Source organism: Pagrus pagrus (genome assembly GCF_965226575.1).
Source record: "Pagrus pagrus genome assembly, chromosome: 23".
Lineage (NCBI taxonomy): Eukaryota > Metazoa > Chordata > Actinopteri > Spariformes > Sparidae > Pagrus > Pagrus pagrus.
In genome coordinates, this window is record NC_140205.1 from 19,007,146 (window position 1) to 19,025,404 (window position 18,259).

Sequence of the window (18,259 nt, forward strand, 5' to 3'; positions counted from 1 at the left end):
TGTTTATGTTTATCTGTGTATAATAACTGTATCTCTGTTTGTGTAGCATGAGGGAGTTTATGAACTTCCATTTCGTTACGCTACCCTGTGTCGCTGCCTTTGAGGCTGATTAAATGTGACTTTTTAGGCTACATTGTCAAAATTGAAATATGATGTTGTGGGTTTTCATAACTAAAAGTGGGCTTATTATATAGTAACATTGTCATTTTTTATAATATATATATATATTAACTGTAAAGGAATAGAGCAAGCTATATTGTTTGTCGTTTGAAAGAGATGTCTTCTTCACATAGGTGTCAACTACACCACTTTTTGATATTTTGCCTATATAACTTTTTTAAAAGCATATTTTAATAAAGAATGCTCTGCTTGCACCAATAAATATTAAGTAATCAGAATGTTCATCTCCATCTGTAGGTGGCTTGTGCTGATTGTGGTGTGAAATTATGACGAGTGTGCAGGAAAACTGTTCTGTTCAGTAGATGATAGATGTGAGCAACATATTGAAATCACAATGTAATGGACTAAGTAGCTTGCTAGCTAGTAAGAATTTTCAAGACATTCATGCATCACATGGCCAATCAACAGGAAACAAAGGATTTGCAGGACGTCAGTGAGTCTGAGCAGGTGAGTGAAGGCAGCACACACCTGTAACTCATTAGGAGTCTGTTGTTTCCAGCCAAGCCTCAACTTTAACCAACACAACATGCTTTGTTTTGCTGGAATTAGAAAGAAAATGTAAGAAAATAATTATCCACAGTCATTTTTTTGATCAGCCATCTCACTTGAATCCAGCGGATTAATCTTCCTTTATATATTTTCAGGAACTCTTTCGAGTTTTCGGTCATCTTTTTCATACTGGTGTCTCATACCATATCATATGGTGAGTAGCAAACTGCACCTGACACATTTCTGAGTCAAGATAGACCAGAATTAATTACACTTGGAGATTTTCTAATTAATTTTCCTCCAGGACTTTGTGAAGATATTTCCTTCTCAATATGCTGGATGAGCAAGGACGACTCTCTCGGAAGGTAAACACAAATGCACAGCACAGTGTTTCACACAGTGCTTAATGATGTCTAATCAAGGGTGTTTTCTGCTCTGTGAAGAGAGACTCACACCAAACTCCATTACGAAAAACAGTGTATTGTTTCTCTGCAAAAATGTTCAAAACTGGGCCAAAAAAAGTCCCATAATTAGAACTGAGGTAACCATGGAAAACACCCACAGACCAAAGGTACACACAAGTGAATGGGATGTCCACATGCTTCTGGCCATAGAGTGATTCTTGCAGACTCATCTCTTCAGAGATGTGTTTAATGGTGTGTAACTTAGCTTGTATTATTTTCCATCCTTTTAGGCAAAATGGAAACATATGGCTCAATGATACAGCACTCAAATCCATCAGGAAGGAAGGTAAACTTACCTCCCTGTCGGTGTCCCAGGGTGTAGAAAACAAGCTAACGCTTCAGTATGGAGGCTCTGTGCTGGTATGGACTTTTAAAATCACACCAGGTAGGTATCTTTTTAAAACAGTTTTCACCCACTGAGAACCAATAGTCCTGAAATGTTAAATGGATTGTGTTTATCTAAGGGATACAGTTCACTCAAGTCAGAGGCAGGCAGAAACCCAAGCCACAACCAACGAATGACACTAAGGTAGACTAACACCAGACTGATGCAGATGGATGCTCATGTTGGATTGTTATAAAAATGTAACTCACTTTTGCTGACTCTGATCTGTCCCTCTTTCCTCAGGCCTTCCTGGAGCTGTTGAGCCCCGCTGAGGTGTTTGCATGTGAAAATGGCACATTCTACTTCCACCAGGAGGAAAACTTCTTCCTCGCATTTGGTGAGATGATCTGCTTCCTGTGTGTATTCTTTTACACATATTTGGTGACTCATCAGATGCTGTGACTGGCAGTACTGCAAGAAGTACTCGGATGCTTTACTTAAAGCAACGTTACTGTATGTAACTTTTTTACTAAGTAAATTTAGCTGGCAAATACTTTACTTTAGTGGATTTTAAATGCAGGACTTTACTTGTAATACAGTATTTTTACATCATGGTACTGATAGTTTTACTTCAATAAAGGATCTGAGTACTTCTTCCAACACTGCAGGTCAGCCAAATACACTGTAACACCAGCAGCAGCCTCTTAGACTGATAAAGAGGGTGGCAGCTAGCCTAGCTCTTTGCAAACATAACGATCTGCCTAAATGTACCAACACATTATTATATATTCATGAGAGCTCTGTATGACTGAAATTCTTATTGGTCTCATCCTAGGCCGCACTCTGCGTCCCCCCGTCAAGCTCGTGTCCAGGACCCCCTCCGTGTTGCAGGTCTCCTGGGTGAACAACCCCCTAGCAGTCAGCAACAGCCACAATACCACCCTGTACCACGCTGAACTGGACTCCTATAGCACTCTCAGCATGGACACTACCACCAACAACCAGTACCGCTTCAGAGCTCTGGACTCCTGCAGTCGTTACGTGGCCTGTGTGGAGATCGCTGGCACTCTCTCCTTCACCTGCCTCTCTACTATTACTGGTATGGACTGATGGTGGGATGGATTAGCAAACATCCACAAATGATGGGCAACAGAACAGGGCCAGTTCACAATGTAGATACTTTTGGTTTTAGTTGTTTAAGTTTTGAGATGCCCATCTGACATTTCCCTTAACACCCAATGGAGGTGAATGGAATTTTGACTGTGTGCACCATACTCATAATTCCATTCCCCTTCATCAGCTTTCAAAAAGTCAGCAATCAGTCTCACTGTAGGGCGGCTGATTATTGTCAATATTAAGTAAAAGATGTCTGACACAGAGCTAAAAATAACGTCTTTTTAGGGATGCATGATGTTTGATTTTTGATTATGTCTGATGTTTTCCAACTCATTTCGATACCAATGTATGCACATAAGTCTCTCCTGTTGATTGATTAGGACTGGGCGATATATAAATCTTATGTTGTCATGATATGAGACTATGTATAGTCATAGATTTTGGATATCGGTACCAATAGTCCTCCCTTTAATATTGTCACAATATCGATATGGGAGCATTTGGTCAAAACTGTTGTGATGTTTGATTTTGTTTGTGGAGACCAAAACTGAGTTAAAAAGAGAATATTTGCTGGACTTTCATTCATAAAGTGGCCAGAGACACGGCTCCAAATGAACGCTAACGTTGCTCTGCGTTTTCCAGATGCATAAATAAGCAACTGTTTAATTAACTGTACTTCAAAGGTGACAGCATAAGTTCTGTTTGCAGCTTGTTTCTACCCTCAAGTGGCCAAAACAATCTGTTAATGGGAGGCTGTAAAAAGCTTTGCCTATTGTTTGTCCTTTTTTCCACCAGACCCAGACATCCCCAAGGACTTTGAGATGATGTCATGGAACAGCAGCAGCGTATCTTTGGCCTGGGACGGTCCTGAGAACCGCAAGTTCTCCCTCTTCCTCCTCACCGCCTTCTACCTCAATGGAACAGACCACGTCACAGAGGAGGTGCCCTTGTGGCACAAGGGGGGCGACTTTGTGTTCATCTTGTCTGACCTGCAGCCCTGCACCAGGGTTAAGTTTGGCCTGCAGACGGTTTGCCAGGCAGGGATGGAGTCCCGCTACAGCAAGATGGTCCTGAACGATGGAAACTCCCGTAAGTCCTGCAGGAGATAAAGCACTGACTCACTGAGCAATCTCCATTTGAACCCCTTATAGACCAATGAGTGGATACTGAACTTAAAGGGACAGTTCACCCACAAATAAAAAAAAACAACATATTTTTCCTCTTACCTGTAGAGCTATTTATCCATCTAGACTTTTTTGGTGTGAGATATCAGGCAAAAAGATGACTGCCGACTCGCCAATATAATAGAACTAGATGGAAGATTAAAGTGCCAAAAAAATACATTTGAAAAACAGTAATGTCTCTTTCCAGAAAGCATGACCCGGTTACTCAGAATAATCCATTGACCTTGTTATGAGCAGTTTCACGTAGGAACTATTTTCTTTCTGCCAAACGACACCATATCACCACACAGAAGGAAAAGTGTGTCTACTCAATGAGGAGAGGCTCGTGCCAGGGCAGGATGTAAACATTAACGGCGTCCTCTTCACCTGAGCTGTGACGTTAGCTAGCCTCTCATCCATGAGTAGATGCATGCTTCCTTCTGCGCGGTGATACAGAAAGAAAATAGTTCCTACATAAAACTGCTCTGTGGAATATCTAAAGTAACTGGGTCATAATGTCTTACACACTGTTAATGCTAGTTTTAGTGTTAGTGTAACCTTTTGTAAAGTTGAGATTCATATTGCTGTGTTACTCACATTACCAGGCGTCTTCACTGACTTGATGATCTGCTGCTCTTGTGTTACCATAACACCATGTTTCAGCATTTTCCATTACCCTGCAATCGCCAGTTTTGTCCACAGCAGTTGCTCGGCGAAATTACATGGTCTCACTTTAACGAGCTGCCAGTTAGGTGACCAGAAGCTGCACATATTTGCAACACTTAATGCTTCTAAACACCAGAAAATGACTCTCCCATTTGAAAGAGCTGTAATTTTATGGGAAAATACAGTGATGACTGCAGCAGAGAATATAACGTGCATAATAGTAGCATATTTGAGAATGTAACAAGCAACTCTGATAAAAAGCATAATCCAACCTTTAATTGTTTGACTTGAGATTGTTGACCTTTGAATGCAAAGATGTCCATGTCTGTAAGGAGTCCATTAGATGAGACTGGAGTGCTTCACATACTCCCCTCTCTGCCCCTCAGTTCACTCCAGCATCGAGGCCTTGTGTCAGACATCATTCGGCCCCGATAACTACACCCTGAGCTGGCAGGTGAGGAACATCTCGTCCATCTCCACGTTCAGAGTGTACCAAGACGGGGCGCTGCAGGGCACCACCCTCGTCACCAACTACACTGTGCAGGGACTTCAGCAATGCCAACAGTACCAGGCCAAGGTGGAGGCGCTGTGTGGAGACGGTGTGCTCATGAGTGTCAAGACGGTCCCGGTACATACAGGTAATGCGGAAAGTCATGAGTCCCACATGGATGTATGAATCTCAGTTTATACAAGGGCTGATCTATGTGCATGCACACTGTGTGTATCCAGGAACCAGTCGTGTGTCTGGGCTCACGTACCGCTCCAAAGACTCCACCGCCCAGTGGCAGCCCAGCGCCACGCACCACCCGGCCGTGGCCTTTTTATATGAGCTGTCTCTGGAGAACGGCACCACCCTACAGAGCAGCCGTGTGACTGACACAGAGCTGCATCTCCCAGGGCTGGAGGAGGGGAAGACCTACATCCTCGACGTGTGGGAGCAGTGTGACGGACAGTGGGAGTCGGAACATTCTCACATGTGTTTTCAGGGGGCGAATACATCCGTAGGGCTCCTTCTGAGGGCTGTTGGATCTGCTCAGAACCACGGTCAGTCACTTGTTGTCATGTGGTGTTTTTGGTTTGAGCGTCTCTAGTTTCATTTGACAATCCACAGGACGTTTAGTGTGTTCTGTTATCCCACATATTCCCAGTACAGTGAGTGAAATGACTATTCAAGAAAGGCTGAAATCCTCTACTTGATTTGTTTGTTAACTTGTCTTTCCCAGTTTACCATATTCCCAATGTGTGGCTTCTTTAGAGTTGGAGTTGGAGTTGGATTTGGATATTTCCAGCATGGGTCTCATAGTGGTCGTACCCTGGTCACTCCCTGAGGATCTACATGACGGCATGTCCGAACCAAGAGCCAGGATTGGGAAGATTTTTAAAGATAAGGTGGACAAACATTCACGGTTTACATCAGCGGTGGTGGACTGCAGATGCAGTTTTCACCCTAATTGTAAACAGTGCTGTGAAAAAGCACGACCGTTGCAATTTTGTCTAAGATAAAGTGAATGTCATTGTTTGTTTTTGTTGATGGAACATTGAAAGTCAACTGAGAAGATGAAAAACATTTTTGAATGTAAATACCACACAAAACTCTTAAGGCAATTAAAACATAATGCCAAATCTCAATGAAAGGTTTTTAGTCATGCTAGCTCTGCTGGTCAGTCCACCACTTTTCCTCAGTATCTCATTATTGGATGGATTGCCATTCTGTACAGACATTTAACCTCCACAGAGGATAAATTGTAATTACTGTGATGATCCGTCATCACCATCATCATCATCAGGTCAAACCTTTTGTCCAGTATTTTGGTTTACGATCAAACACCTGCAAAACTAATGACATTTCCCATCAGCCTCAGCTCCTTTAAGATAAGATAATCCTGTATAAGCTCCACAATCGGGGGAAATTTGCACTGTTACAGCAGCAAAGGGGAAAACTAAGTAAAGATAAGCATCAGTAAAAAAACAAGATATGAACAACTTCTGACCTCGAGCGTTGCGGAGAGCCAAGAGTTACTAAAAAACTTGGCTGACTGAACAAAATGATGTCTCTTTGGCGAGCGTACACACGACTGAGTCCTTAGCAGTTCAGCCGACTTGCATATAAAATCCAACTTTTTCCAGGAGGAGGTCGGAAAGTCTTGAGTTCCGAGTTGTCTGGCCTCACAGAGCTGCTAGAATGGCTAGTGCTAGTGTTGTGAGGCCTGTTGGAGACATTCAAATGAATAAAACATGAGGTGGCAGTATGTGAGGTTCATTCATGGATGTCTCCCTTTATAACCACCATATGGTACAATGTGGGCTACGTCTATTGAATTGACTCTAGTAAAGCTCACATGTGAATTAAATACCATTTTATTCTTCTTTCATACACAGTTATTTTCTGAACTTGATGTTTTTCTTTAGTAAGCAGACTGTTTATTCTTTGACTAATACATTTTCAGCTAAGCCTGTTTTCTGAATAAGTTTAACATTCTGAGAGCATCACATCTTGTGCGTCCTTTAGCTGCAGGAGCTGTTGAAGGACTTCGATCAGCCGGCCCGCGTTGAGCTGGTCACCTTTGAACCTGCGGACGAGCCGAACAAAACAGAGATTCTGTTCTTGTCTTTTGACGCAACCAACACTGAGGAAGATGTGCCCCTGCCTGTTGAAGATCAGCTGGACTACATCCGCTCCCTGAATACAACTAACTTCATGGTTAAAGATGGGGCCATTTACTGGGACGGTAGGTGGTGGTGGTGAATAACCAGCTCAACTTGTTCAAGTTTCAAGTCTTTCACTGAGGTCAAACTTGTTTTGTTTTTCAGGTCCAGATCTGTGTGCTTTCTCCACACAAAGTTTGTGTCCCCGTAACTCTCTGTGCATCAACACTCCGGGCTCCTACACCTGTGTGTGCCAACAAGGCTACTACGATGTGAGTTCCTTCATCAAGCCTGCGGCTTCGCAACCAGTCTGCAATGGTAAACTTACACATCTTATCCAGTGAAACGCACCTTTTTACACGTGGAAGGTCTTAACAGTCTTATTTGAAGTGGTCTGTGTTGTCAAACTAAGAATATGTCCATTATATGCAGTGTTTAAACCTTTTAATACTGAGGCTGAACACCGCAGAAAACAAGCCAGACTTATAGGGTGGAGAAGCTTCGGCTTTGTGGGCTTCTGCTTACTGAATGTCACTGTAACCCAAAAATCAGGGTGCGTGTGATTGGTTCTGCCTACTGTCAGTTAAGCAAATATATCAATCTTCTTGCCCTTGTTGCCTTCTTACAGTCTGAAACCTGCAGTGTGGAAATTTGTCTCCCCCTTCTGGCCCAAAAGCATCATTACACAAAAACTGTCAACGTGAAAATGACGCCGTAAGATTCATCATACTCGTATTTACGCTGTCACTACAGTTGCTCCTGCCTTCAGCTTTGGCAAACCAGTCTGTGCTGGTTGACCTAAAGCACATTTATTTTTCATTTATATGTTGAGTCCCACACTGCAGGTTTATCTTTCTTCTCGATGGACTAAACAAAAATTAACAACTAAGAGAGGGAGAGGACATGAAATGAGGGGAGAGACCTATGGGAAGTTTAATTTAACGAGACTATTAGGGTGTTGTGGTTCCTAGGCTCTCAGGAAACCATCCCTGAAATATTCTAGGCTTTTTTCAACCCCTGAATCATTCACCCTCTTTATACTTGTATCTGCTTTCGCCCAGCTATCGAGAAACAGAACATGCTTAGGTCTCTAAAAACATATTTGACAGGGAAGTTGGGGGCTTTCCTACCAACGACTCCATGTTTGTCAGCCATTGCAACTGAATGTTAAAGCCACACATGTTCCTTCCTGTTTATCAGAGGCTGCAAAGTGTGTAATTCTGGCGTTTCACTGCTTTGATACTGACTCTTAAACAGAAAAAGGCCTGTTCAGCCAGTGTCTGGATAAAGTGGTGACTGGTGGAATAGCAAAAGCCTACCTGACTTCTCACATGGGGGGAGAGGTCGATGTGAGGCTGAACGATGGGCGGTGCGCCGTGGAGGAGAGGGACACGTTCTACTACTTCCGTGCCTCAAGAAAATCCTCTGAATGTGGAACTTTGAGGCGGGTGAGTGACTGATGGAGCTGACGACAAAAAAAAGACATTTCCTTACTAAGTGATGGAGGGATTGTGTGCAGCAGTTATCACTTAAAGTAAGCCCAGGTGTGCTCATGGCATATGAAGTACATACACTGAAGTTAGCATGCTAAGCGGCTAGCCTCGGTCCATCCTGTGTCCTAATTCCACCTTCTACCGCAAGAGGCGACAGTCTGCAACAAACTATACAAAGTGTTCTTTGTTGGGTTCTAGTGGCAGCAGATGCCAACGTGTTTTTGTTAAGCTCAATCCATTCTACCCCTTAAAGTGTGATGTTTGAGTTTTTAGCATAACCAGGCTGTGTGTTCGTGATTCTTCAGGTGAACAAAACTCACATCGAGTTCCAAAACACACTGACTGTGAACCTGAGCAGAGCGCACACCATCAGCCGGCGGGATCTAAAGGTCGTCTGGAAGTGTGTGTATCCGCGACATTACGTTCGCAACACTCAAGTCAGCGTGGATATGGAATGGTGAGCCGAGCGTCTTCATCTTTCTTCATCTCTTTGCCGGAACTGAAAAAAGAAAGTACTCATTATTACATATAAAACATATTACATATCTAAACACGCGATTGTTTCGTTGTAGGCTCTCCACCTTCTCCGTGGTGGAGTTCAACTCCTCAGTTCAGCTGGGGCTGACCATGAGCCTGTACACTGATGAGTCCTACGCCCACAGCTACAGCTACGCCATAACCCTGGAGCGCGAGGACACGCTGTTCTTCCAGGTGGCCCTGCAGACCAACAACTCTTTTGCTTCAGACGTGCTCCTGCAGGTGGAGTCATGCTGGGCCACTGAGAGCACCGACCCACAGGACAGCATCCAGGGTCTTCTGCTCCAGGATGGGTAGGTGAAGATGTCCCCTGATGGATATAAAGTCATGAAAGGAACCTGCTAACATTCATGATGTAGCTTTGAGCCTTCCATCCCAAACTTCTGTCTTAATAACTTCAAGGTTAAATGAAGTAAGCTATAAAGTGGTAACCCAAAACTGAAGTCAAAACCTTCAGTGTCTTTACAGTCTGTAATATATTTCACCTGCTTTGGGTGATAACGGTAATAAATGTTACCCTGTCTTGTCCCCAGCTGTCCTGTTGACAACACGTTCCACTGGCTCTCTGTCAACGGCCGGGCACAGAAGAGCAGATTTTCCGTTCAGATGTTCACCATGCCCCAGAGGCTGCCCCTCTACATTCACTGCCTGGCCAACGTATGTGGACATGATGAAGACTGTGTCAAGGTAAACTGATGGCTCTTTTTAAAGGTCGAGACTTTAAATAAAAGCAGTGTGAAAATACTCAATAACAAGGAACTGCACTGAAAATGTCGCTAAACAAAAAGTACATGGGTATGATTAGCAAAATGAATGAGGGTTGGGGTTAGAAGATATAAGTAAAAGTACACAGAAAAAGGCCCCAGGGAGTGTTGTGTATTATATTATCGAATTATTATTACTAATGGATTAATGTAAGTTTTAGCGCTAAGGTTTAAATAATTTGAACTATTTGGTGCGAGTCACTGTTGGATAACAATGACAGTATGCATCTTATTCTAGAGCTCTCCATATGATTTTTATGTGAGATCTTAATCAGTAAGTAAAACGTTAAATTATGTAAAAGTATGTAAATATATATGAAAAAATCCCTAACTGACCCTAACTGTGTGATAGAACTGCACCAGCCAGCAGCGCACCAAGAGGTCAATGAGCCAGACGGACAGAACTGGGAAACGAGCCGCTGTCGTGTCTGCTGGACCTCTGGTGGTCAACGAGGGAGTGAAGTCAGGAGTCCCAGTGTCTTACTGTGAGTTGCCGCTCAGTCCAGAATATACACACAGACTGTTACATGATCAGTGCACATGATGTTGTCGGGGGTTGGGTTAAAATGGTACTTTAAAGAGAAAAAGAGCCCTGACTGCGACTGATTGTTTTCACGTATGTTACAATCTGTATGCTTCAAATAATGTAATTAGTTATCATTTCAAGTGAAGGACATCATTTCTTAAGATTGTTTTCCCAAGTTAGATTCCTTCCATTAGATCAAATTATCAAACTGCTGTATACTGATAAAAAGTAAAATGACTTGTGTCCATCTCTTTACAGGGGCAGAACACATGATCTCCATTGTGGCTGGAACAATAGGCTTTTTAGGTCTGACTATACTCTCAGTGAGTTCAACCAAAGCGATCATGACCTACTATGAAAGACTGCGGCTCAAATAAAGTGTTTGTGACACCATCTGTGTGTGTGTTTGGACACAGTTCACTGCAAATGACTGAACAATATTCAAAAAACAATAACTGAAACTCACTCTTACTAAACTTTACACTTTGAACATGGATGCATCCCGAGGACTACCCATGAAACAGTGAAAGTGAAACTTGTGTCACCTTCAGTGTGAAAAATGTCAAACCAGTGGTATGATGAGATCAATCTGAAATATACAGAACTGAAATGTACACATACAAACATAATGAATAATGTTTTTGAAGCATTTTTTTTTATTGTTGAGCTTTCCTTTTTACGTAATTAATATAATCCTCAGTAATCCTAGTGGTAATAATGTGATACTGTACGTATAAGCAGTGCACAAGGAAGATTTCTTAGACTTAGCAGGACTGTGAAGCATGTTGAAGTGCTGTAAAGGACTGAAATGCATACTGTCATTGAATGTACTTTTGTGCTTAACTGTCCTCTTAAAGCTGGTGTGTGACCAGTAAACTACATCCTGAGCTCTGTAGCTGGCTTCACAGCAGGACAGAGGCCCTGTGAGGACGTGTATTTTATCCAGGAATTTTAGGAATCTAGGGGGAGTTTGTTCTACGATTTAAAAACTTTATAGGATGGTTGCCTGTATTTTGTAGCATCAATATATTTTTAAAAAATGGTTCACTTTGGCATTAAGAGAAAATAAAAATCTACTCTCTTAATTATCTACTTGGCAGTGTGCAGAAGGCTTTGGGGTCATATTCAGACCTTAATAGAGAAATAAGTTAACAGATAATATAATCGATGGTTTATTGAATAATAATAAATATAACAAATCTTAAGCATCTCTTTAGTTGTAGTAGTTATCAGTCATTTACTTGTAGAATGTAACCTGAAGTACATGAAACCTGGGGCTACACACTCCGGTACAGTAGGTGGCGGTGTGCACCTTTACACGCTGGTTTGCGATCCGCCATTAAATTAGAAAAGAAGAAGAGGAAGCGCCTCTGCGTCACTTCCGCTTCTGCTCAACAACAATGGCGTCCTCCACGACGGGAGACGGCGTGAGTGAAGCACAAACTGGGAAAAAATCGAAAAAGACGAAAAACCAAGGTAAGTGAGGGAGGCTACCGAGTTTAATACTGTTAATTGACAGCCCGTTAACATTTCTCTGTGAAGTAGAGGTTAACTTTGGCGGGGGAATAGACGTGTTTACATGAGAGTTGGAAGCCACGCATGTATTTTCTTGAAGCTAGCATGTGAGCTGTGGTGGGAGGAAACGTCTGTGGAGTGTTCAATTCAAAAAGTTTGCTTTGTTTCGAGTTTACATTCAGAAATAAAATCAGGGAAATAAAAATGTGCATGATGTTGTTTGTATTAATGTTATTGTACCACTGTTGTGAACTCGTCGTTGAAGCGACGTTATCCAGATGCTCTGTGTCTGCACGGTGGAACTGTCAGGGGTCGTCGCTTTGCTGTGTTCAGACATTGCAAACATACAGGTGGTCGCATATTATCTGCTTGTCCTGCCTCCTTCCTCATTCTGAAGCTGGTAAAGAAGTTCAGTTGTAGATCAGTGTACCCAAAAGTAGCCTCTCGGGTAATAGTGCCACATTAACAAAAACTAGTGTCCTGATGTTAAGACAGGTTGTCTCCTAAATGAAAACCAAACCATAATACAACAGGGTGCTGGATTTCCAGGACCTGTACAATGGTGTTTTGGACACATGGACATGTGTGTCCCTGTCATTGTTTCAGAGGAGTTGTATGGGGACTTAAACTTCTAATGTCTGTTTAATACAGTGGATGAATCTGAACTCCTGACTGTTCCTGATGGATGGAAAGAGCCCACGTTCAGCAAAGACGACAACCCCCGCGGCCTGATGGAGGAGAGCAGCTTCGCCACCCTCTTCCCCAAATACAGAGAGGCCTATCTGAAAGAGTGCTGGCCGCTAGTGGAGAAGGCCTTGGGAGAGGCAGTAAGTCCACCGATTTACCAGAAGAAGCTTTTTCCTGATGCTCAAAACAGACGTTACATTTCTGAATTCAAATCAGTTTAATTGGCAACAAGACTCTAGCATATTCAGGGGTCTGCTGCATAGATCTACGTGCAGGAGAAAGAAAAAATGTAGAAAAACTATAATATATGAAATCAGACTCTTGCATACACATTTTTTTTATTTGCCATTTTATTGGATTGTTACGCATGCTCTTCTCAAAAGTTCTAAATTTAAATGTTTGGATACAAGAGAGGTCTGTCAGAGTTGTGACTGTGTGACCGGTAACAAGAACTGTTAATAAGTTAGTACATAATGGCAGAAATTTGACTTGGTCTCTCACTGCAATAGTTAAGCTTTGAAGAGTAGGACTATGTGGCTCACGCTGTTTGAAATATTTTTTTTCCCATTTGGATCATAGAATTTATACAGACATGAAGAAAACAAAAAAAACACATTAGGCTTTTTAGCGTTTACCACAGCCTGGGTGAAGTCATTAAATATCTGATTATGTTTTATCAACAGAGAACCCAAGATTTTAATTTTGGCAACATAATTTTCCATAAATGTTATTAGTTTGAGTCGTGTGATCATTTATTTTCAGGACAAGGGCATAACGTCAATGTAAAGACATTATAGTCTACTTTTCATCACCGTAAAATTGTATGCTTATGTAAGCATTCTTAGGCTACAGGTGTCACTGTGTTATAATTAACATAGTTAAAGGTGTGATTTTTGTTGTTGCTGCTTGTCTAACTTTCAGTTGGACTGTGGACACGTTTAGACATTTCTTTTCAGCTACCGGTCATGAAAGACATAACACCACTGAAATGCATGCTGCTGATCAGTAAAACAGAACAAGCACGTTAATTAACTTTTAAAGAGATATTTGTTTGGTGGTGAGGGATACATTTGACCTGTCAGAAGTAAACAATGTGATGTAATTCTACAGATGCATGCAGGTTACTGAGTGAAACCTAGTTAATTTGTTCATTCTTATGTCTTTCACAGTATTTTTCTGTTTCATTGAGTATCATTGAAGGTCTCATATTGAAACTATGACAACTTTAAACTAATATATATTTAAAAGCCTGTTTTTGACCAAAAACCTCAGTGTGCATATTAAACTTGGCTCGATTGTGTCCCCACCTTCAGGCACGATCACAGACCTGTGCTGTGCAGGTTATTTTAGATTACACGCCTGTTTGAGTTCCCGTCTTGTGTAACCTGTTTTTTTTTTTTTTTGTTCTCCTCAGCACATCAAAACCTCTCTGGACCTGATCGAGGGAAGCATCACAGTTTGCACCACGAAGAAAACATTTGACCCTTACGCCATTGTGAGAGCCAGAGATCTGATCAAGCTGCTGGCCAGGAGTGTCCCATTCGAACAGGTAATGATCCCTGTGCTCACATTCAGGACACTGCTGTCATGTGTGCAGTGCCAAACACAAGAGTGATGCTGTTGTTTTACTTTGCTGTTCGTACTGTTTTTTGCTTCCAGGCTGTGCGGATATTACAGGATGACATGGCGTGTGACATTATCAAAATCGGCACCCTGGTGAGGAACAGAGAGCGGTTTGTGAAAAGAAGACAGCGGCTGATTGGCCCAAAGGGCTCCACCCTAAAAGTGAGTCACACACCAACATCCAGCTTTCATCCAACACATCTCAGACCGGCCTGGAAGCAGCAGTTGTCTCAGAAACTGTTTTATGTTCATTGTTATCTACTGATAAAATGTTTGACTGTTATCTCTGGCTAATTACTTCCAATACAAGGCTGACAAGATGGCAGTGACCACACATTTTAATGCAGTTGTAAGGGCAGTGTCTGAATTGAATTACATTGAGCTACAGTGTGTACAAAGCCTCACAAGCGTGTTCACTGGGCTGTCTGTCTGTGGTTGCTATGGTGCAATTTGGGATAATTGTCACTAGGTGGCAGCATTGCCTCTAATCTGCCACAGTATCTGAGTGTTTGTGTCATTGGGAAAAGTAGAGCATCACTGTTTTTAAGTCATGAATTAAATGCTTTAATTTTTCCTCCTGTCCCTTCTTCCAGGCGTTGGAGTTGCTGACCAACTGCTATGTGATGGTGCAGGGCAACACGGTGTCGGCCGTGGGACCCTTCAGCGGCCTGAAGGAGGTAAGATCGTCACAGAGCTGCCGCATGTTCATACGTGCAGGTGATCATGAGGCAGAAGCCACCAGTGTAAACACAATTCATGGCGTGACAAAAAAAACCTCACCCTCCGCAACAACTCAACACGAAGATTGCGTCATGTCTGTAAGCTAAGCCCATGTTGTTTGTACAGTGTGTGTATGCTGTGTGCTTATTGTGCCAAGGTGCAGCACTCGCCTCATGTTTAATCAGGCTCTGTTGAGCTCTGGTGAAACTCTAATGATCCTTGTTGGGAAATCTGGGAGGTTGCAGCTGCAAATAGCAGGATCCAGCAAAGAAGGATAGTATTAAGAGTAGACCAGTGGGTCCGGAGCTCCAACATGCTCAATATTAAAAAAATAAACAAGTAGTTATTAAGTAAATGATAACACATAAGTTTAACTCAATATTATAAAATGTCTTTTCTTAGTTTTGTTGGACTTGTTCATGATAGGTTTGTTTCTAAATGACCCTTTTTGAATAGACTCTTTACTTTCATGTTATAATAAGTGAGTTTTATTCCACGTCAGATTTGTAGCCTGATGTCTTGTTACCGTCCTCGCACCTCTCAGCCATCCCCATGCCTCCTGCCTCTTAAAGTAAACTCAACAACTGCTACCAGATTTAGGTAGTTAGCTCCTGTTAGCAAATGCAATAACAATGTCAAATTGAACTATCTAGCTAGCTGATACTGTACTTTTTTAACCCTCTTTCAAATATCTAAATAAGCCTGATTACTCAAATGATCAAATCTCATGTCTCTTTCTCTGTTGTTCAGGTACGCAAAGTGGTGATGGACACGATGAAGAACATTCACCCCATCTACAACATCAAGGTACGTTTGAACTGCTGACAGAAAGACGGCTGGTTCGGCTGCTTGGTTCCACATCTGCTCAAATCTACACAACTGCATAGGTTGAGATGTTTGGTCAAGCTCTGTTCATGCCCAATGAAGATATATTCCATCCTTGTTCTTGACCTCCTGATTGAGTTAAATCTCTCTGGGTTTGTGAGCCAAGGCTGGCTCGACCTGGAGCTGAGGGCATGAAAGAGTCCCAGATACTCCACAGCACTCACTGTGTTTAAAGGAGGGCTGTAACTGCTGTCAATCTGGTAAACCATGAATAGTCAACCGTGAAAAATTCTTTCATTGTGTCAGTTTACAAAGCAGGGATTCAGTTTAAGTTGATCATTTTAAAGGTTTAAAATGTCCCAGCTAATAATAAAACATCAATGTGATTCAGTATTGATAGCCGGTGGTAATGAAACTATATTTTAGCGCATGCAGGTTATATGGCAGGACTACAAAGAGTCACATTTTTGTAAATTACACTCCTCCACCCCCCCATCCCATATTCTGACTGCTGGCACCATCAGACACTGATGATCAAACGGGAGCTGTCCAAAGACCCTGACCTGCGGATGCAGAGCTGGGAACGCTTCCTGCCCAAGTTCCGCCACAAGAACCTGGCCAAGCGCCGCGAGCCCAAGAAGAAGACCGTGAAGAGGGAGTACACACCGTTCCCTCCAGCACAGCCGGAGAGCAAGGTCAGTCTGCTGGAGAACAAAGTCCGAGTTAAATAACTTCCTTTATTATGTCTGTGGAGACCACAGGGACATCAGTCTGACCCGAATTTAAATAACAACAACAAAAAAGTCAAGAAATGGCTTCCAAATGTTTGAACCTTTTCATTGAGACACATTTCAGATTGCAGCTTTTTATTTTAACATCGATTTCTTTTTATATGTATTTATTTACAAATTAAAAAAGAGAAAAGCCGCCAGACATGTACACAACCGCATATCACGTATTTGTAAGCTATTTTCAATACGTTACATAGCCGGGTATTCTAATTATACAAGTAAATGGTAGACAGACATAGTTATAATAATTATTCTTTATCATTTAGATGTTCAATGACAGGACCCCACACAGGAAACAATCAGTGGGACACAGATGTGTAAAATGTATTTTCTTCATGTTTATGATTATGATCATTTTAAGAAGGGGGGTTTCCAGCTGGTCAAAATCCTCTTTTTGTCCCTCAGATGTACAAAACAGTCTCTGAGCATCCAAATAGAGCCAGTTCTGTGCCAGAAGGAAATGTCCTCACCACTGACCCCAGCAATCTTTTTTTTTCTCAGCACTTAGAAGCATTTTAACATTGATGTGGATCATCTTTTCAGGTTGACGTGGAGCTGGCTACTGGAGAATTCTTCTTGCGTGAAAGTGTGAAAAAGAGGAAGAAGATGGAGGAGATCAAGGTGAGCACAGAGTGGATCCACCTCCTGCAGGTGTCTGTTCATGAGTGATCGTACAGTAATGAAGTCCAGGTGCCTTCAGGCCAGCAGGAGACATGTTTTTACTTCTTTTCTTCTATTGCTTGGTTACAGTTTCATTCAAGAATGGCTAGATTACAACAATTTAATTCCAGTAGCTGCAAAGTTTCTGTAAAATACTGCAGTGATGCACCCAGTTAGAACAGCTGTGTTGTATTCTTAAAAACTGTGACCGTCATTGTTCCTCTTTCTCAGGTGAAACAAGCAGAAGCGCTGACGAAGAAGCAGGAAGAGCGGAACAGAGCTTTCATTCCTCCTAAAGAGAAGCCTTTAATGAAGAAATCCACTAAAGGTAGGAAAAAAGGAACCAGCCTCGACCTGAGAGCGAAACAGATCAATCTGACACTGTGCACTGTAACACTGCAGCTAACCTCTGTCCCATCTTTATTGACCCTGTTTCTGTCACAGCTCCCACAGAAGGCAAGCTGGACATCGAGGCCATTAAGGAGAAAGTGAAAAAAGCCAAAACCAAGAAACTGGGGGCTCCACCAGTAAACCCAGCTCCTCCAGCCAACAGCACAGACAAGAAGAAAAAGAACAAAGCAAAAAGCAAAGGCTAAGCACACAGTTACATCAGCACTGATGTAATGTGCATCATGTAATGTGGTGTTTGTTGAGCTGTCCCACTGGACAGAGTAAGGACTCTGTAAGGACACAGAACATCAGACATACAGTGTGTGTGTGTGTTCGGATCACAGACTGTCATGGACCTTTTTATTGAAACACTTGTTGTGAGGATTTCCCCTTCGTGTCACCATATATACTCTCCGTCTTTCTGGACAGCAGCTCTCAGTGAAAGATGAACAGACCACCACTGAGTGATCGTCTCATCTGCCTCATTTGTCTTCCTCTAACTATTGTCCAGATTTTGTCCGGTCAGTATTTATACGTTCCAAAATATATGATCTCCTTCTTTAAGACTGATGTGTGTACAGGAGGAGGCAGAATCAATCAGATGGACATGTCTAGAGATTAAAGGAAGATTTTTAACAACCTGGATCTTATTTTTGTATGTTTGTCTTACTAACTCCTG

General features: G+C 42.2%; 2 protein-coding genes across 2 annotated transcripts; both read left to right on the forward strand.

Annotated features, from left to right (window-relative positions):
* The first annotated feature begins 625 nt into the window (after positions 1-625).
* LOC311252230 (uncharacterized protein) lies at positions 626-10,762 on the forward strand. Its single transcript, XM_084345208.1, has 19 exons — positions 626-738; positions 825-883; positions 974-1,034; positions 1,364-1,518; positions 1,598-1,662; positions 1,762-1,855; positions 2,294-2,557; positions 3,370-3,663; positions 4,790-5,041; positions 5,133-5,447; positions 5,659-5,792; positions 6,913-7,132; positions 7,215-7,367; positions 8,307-8,497; positions 8,848-8,999; positions 9,115-9,372; positions 9,613-9,766; positions 10,196-10,328; positions 10,628-10,762. Exons 1-19 carry the CDS (start codon positions 707-709, stop codon positions 10,744-10,746), a joined length of 3,105 nt encoding a protein of 1,034 aa, XP_084201334.1. The 5' UTR covers positions 626-706; the 3' UTR covers positions 10,747-10,762.
* Positions 10,763-11,743: 981 nt separating this feature from the next.
* krr1 (KRR1 small subunit processome component homolog) lies at positions 11,744-18,225 on the forward strand. Its single transcript, XM_084345226.1, has 10 exons — positions 11,744-11,845; positions 12,536-12,711; positions 13,986-14,120; positions 14,231-14,356; positions 14,788-14,871; positions 15,665-15,721; positions 16,264-16,434; positions 17,074-17,151; positions 17,422-17,518; positions 17,635-18,225. Exons 1-10 carry the CDS (start codon positions 11,770-11,772, stop codon positions 17,784-17,786), a joined length of 1,152 nt encoding a protein of 383 aa, XP_084201352.1. The 5' UTR covers positions 11,744-11,769; the 3' UTR covers positions 17,787-18,225.
* The last annotated feature ends 34 nt before the right edge of the window (positions 18,226-18,259 follow it).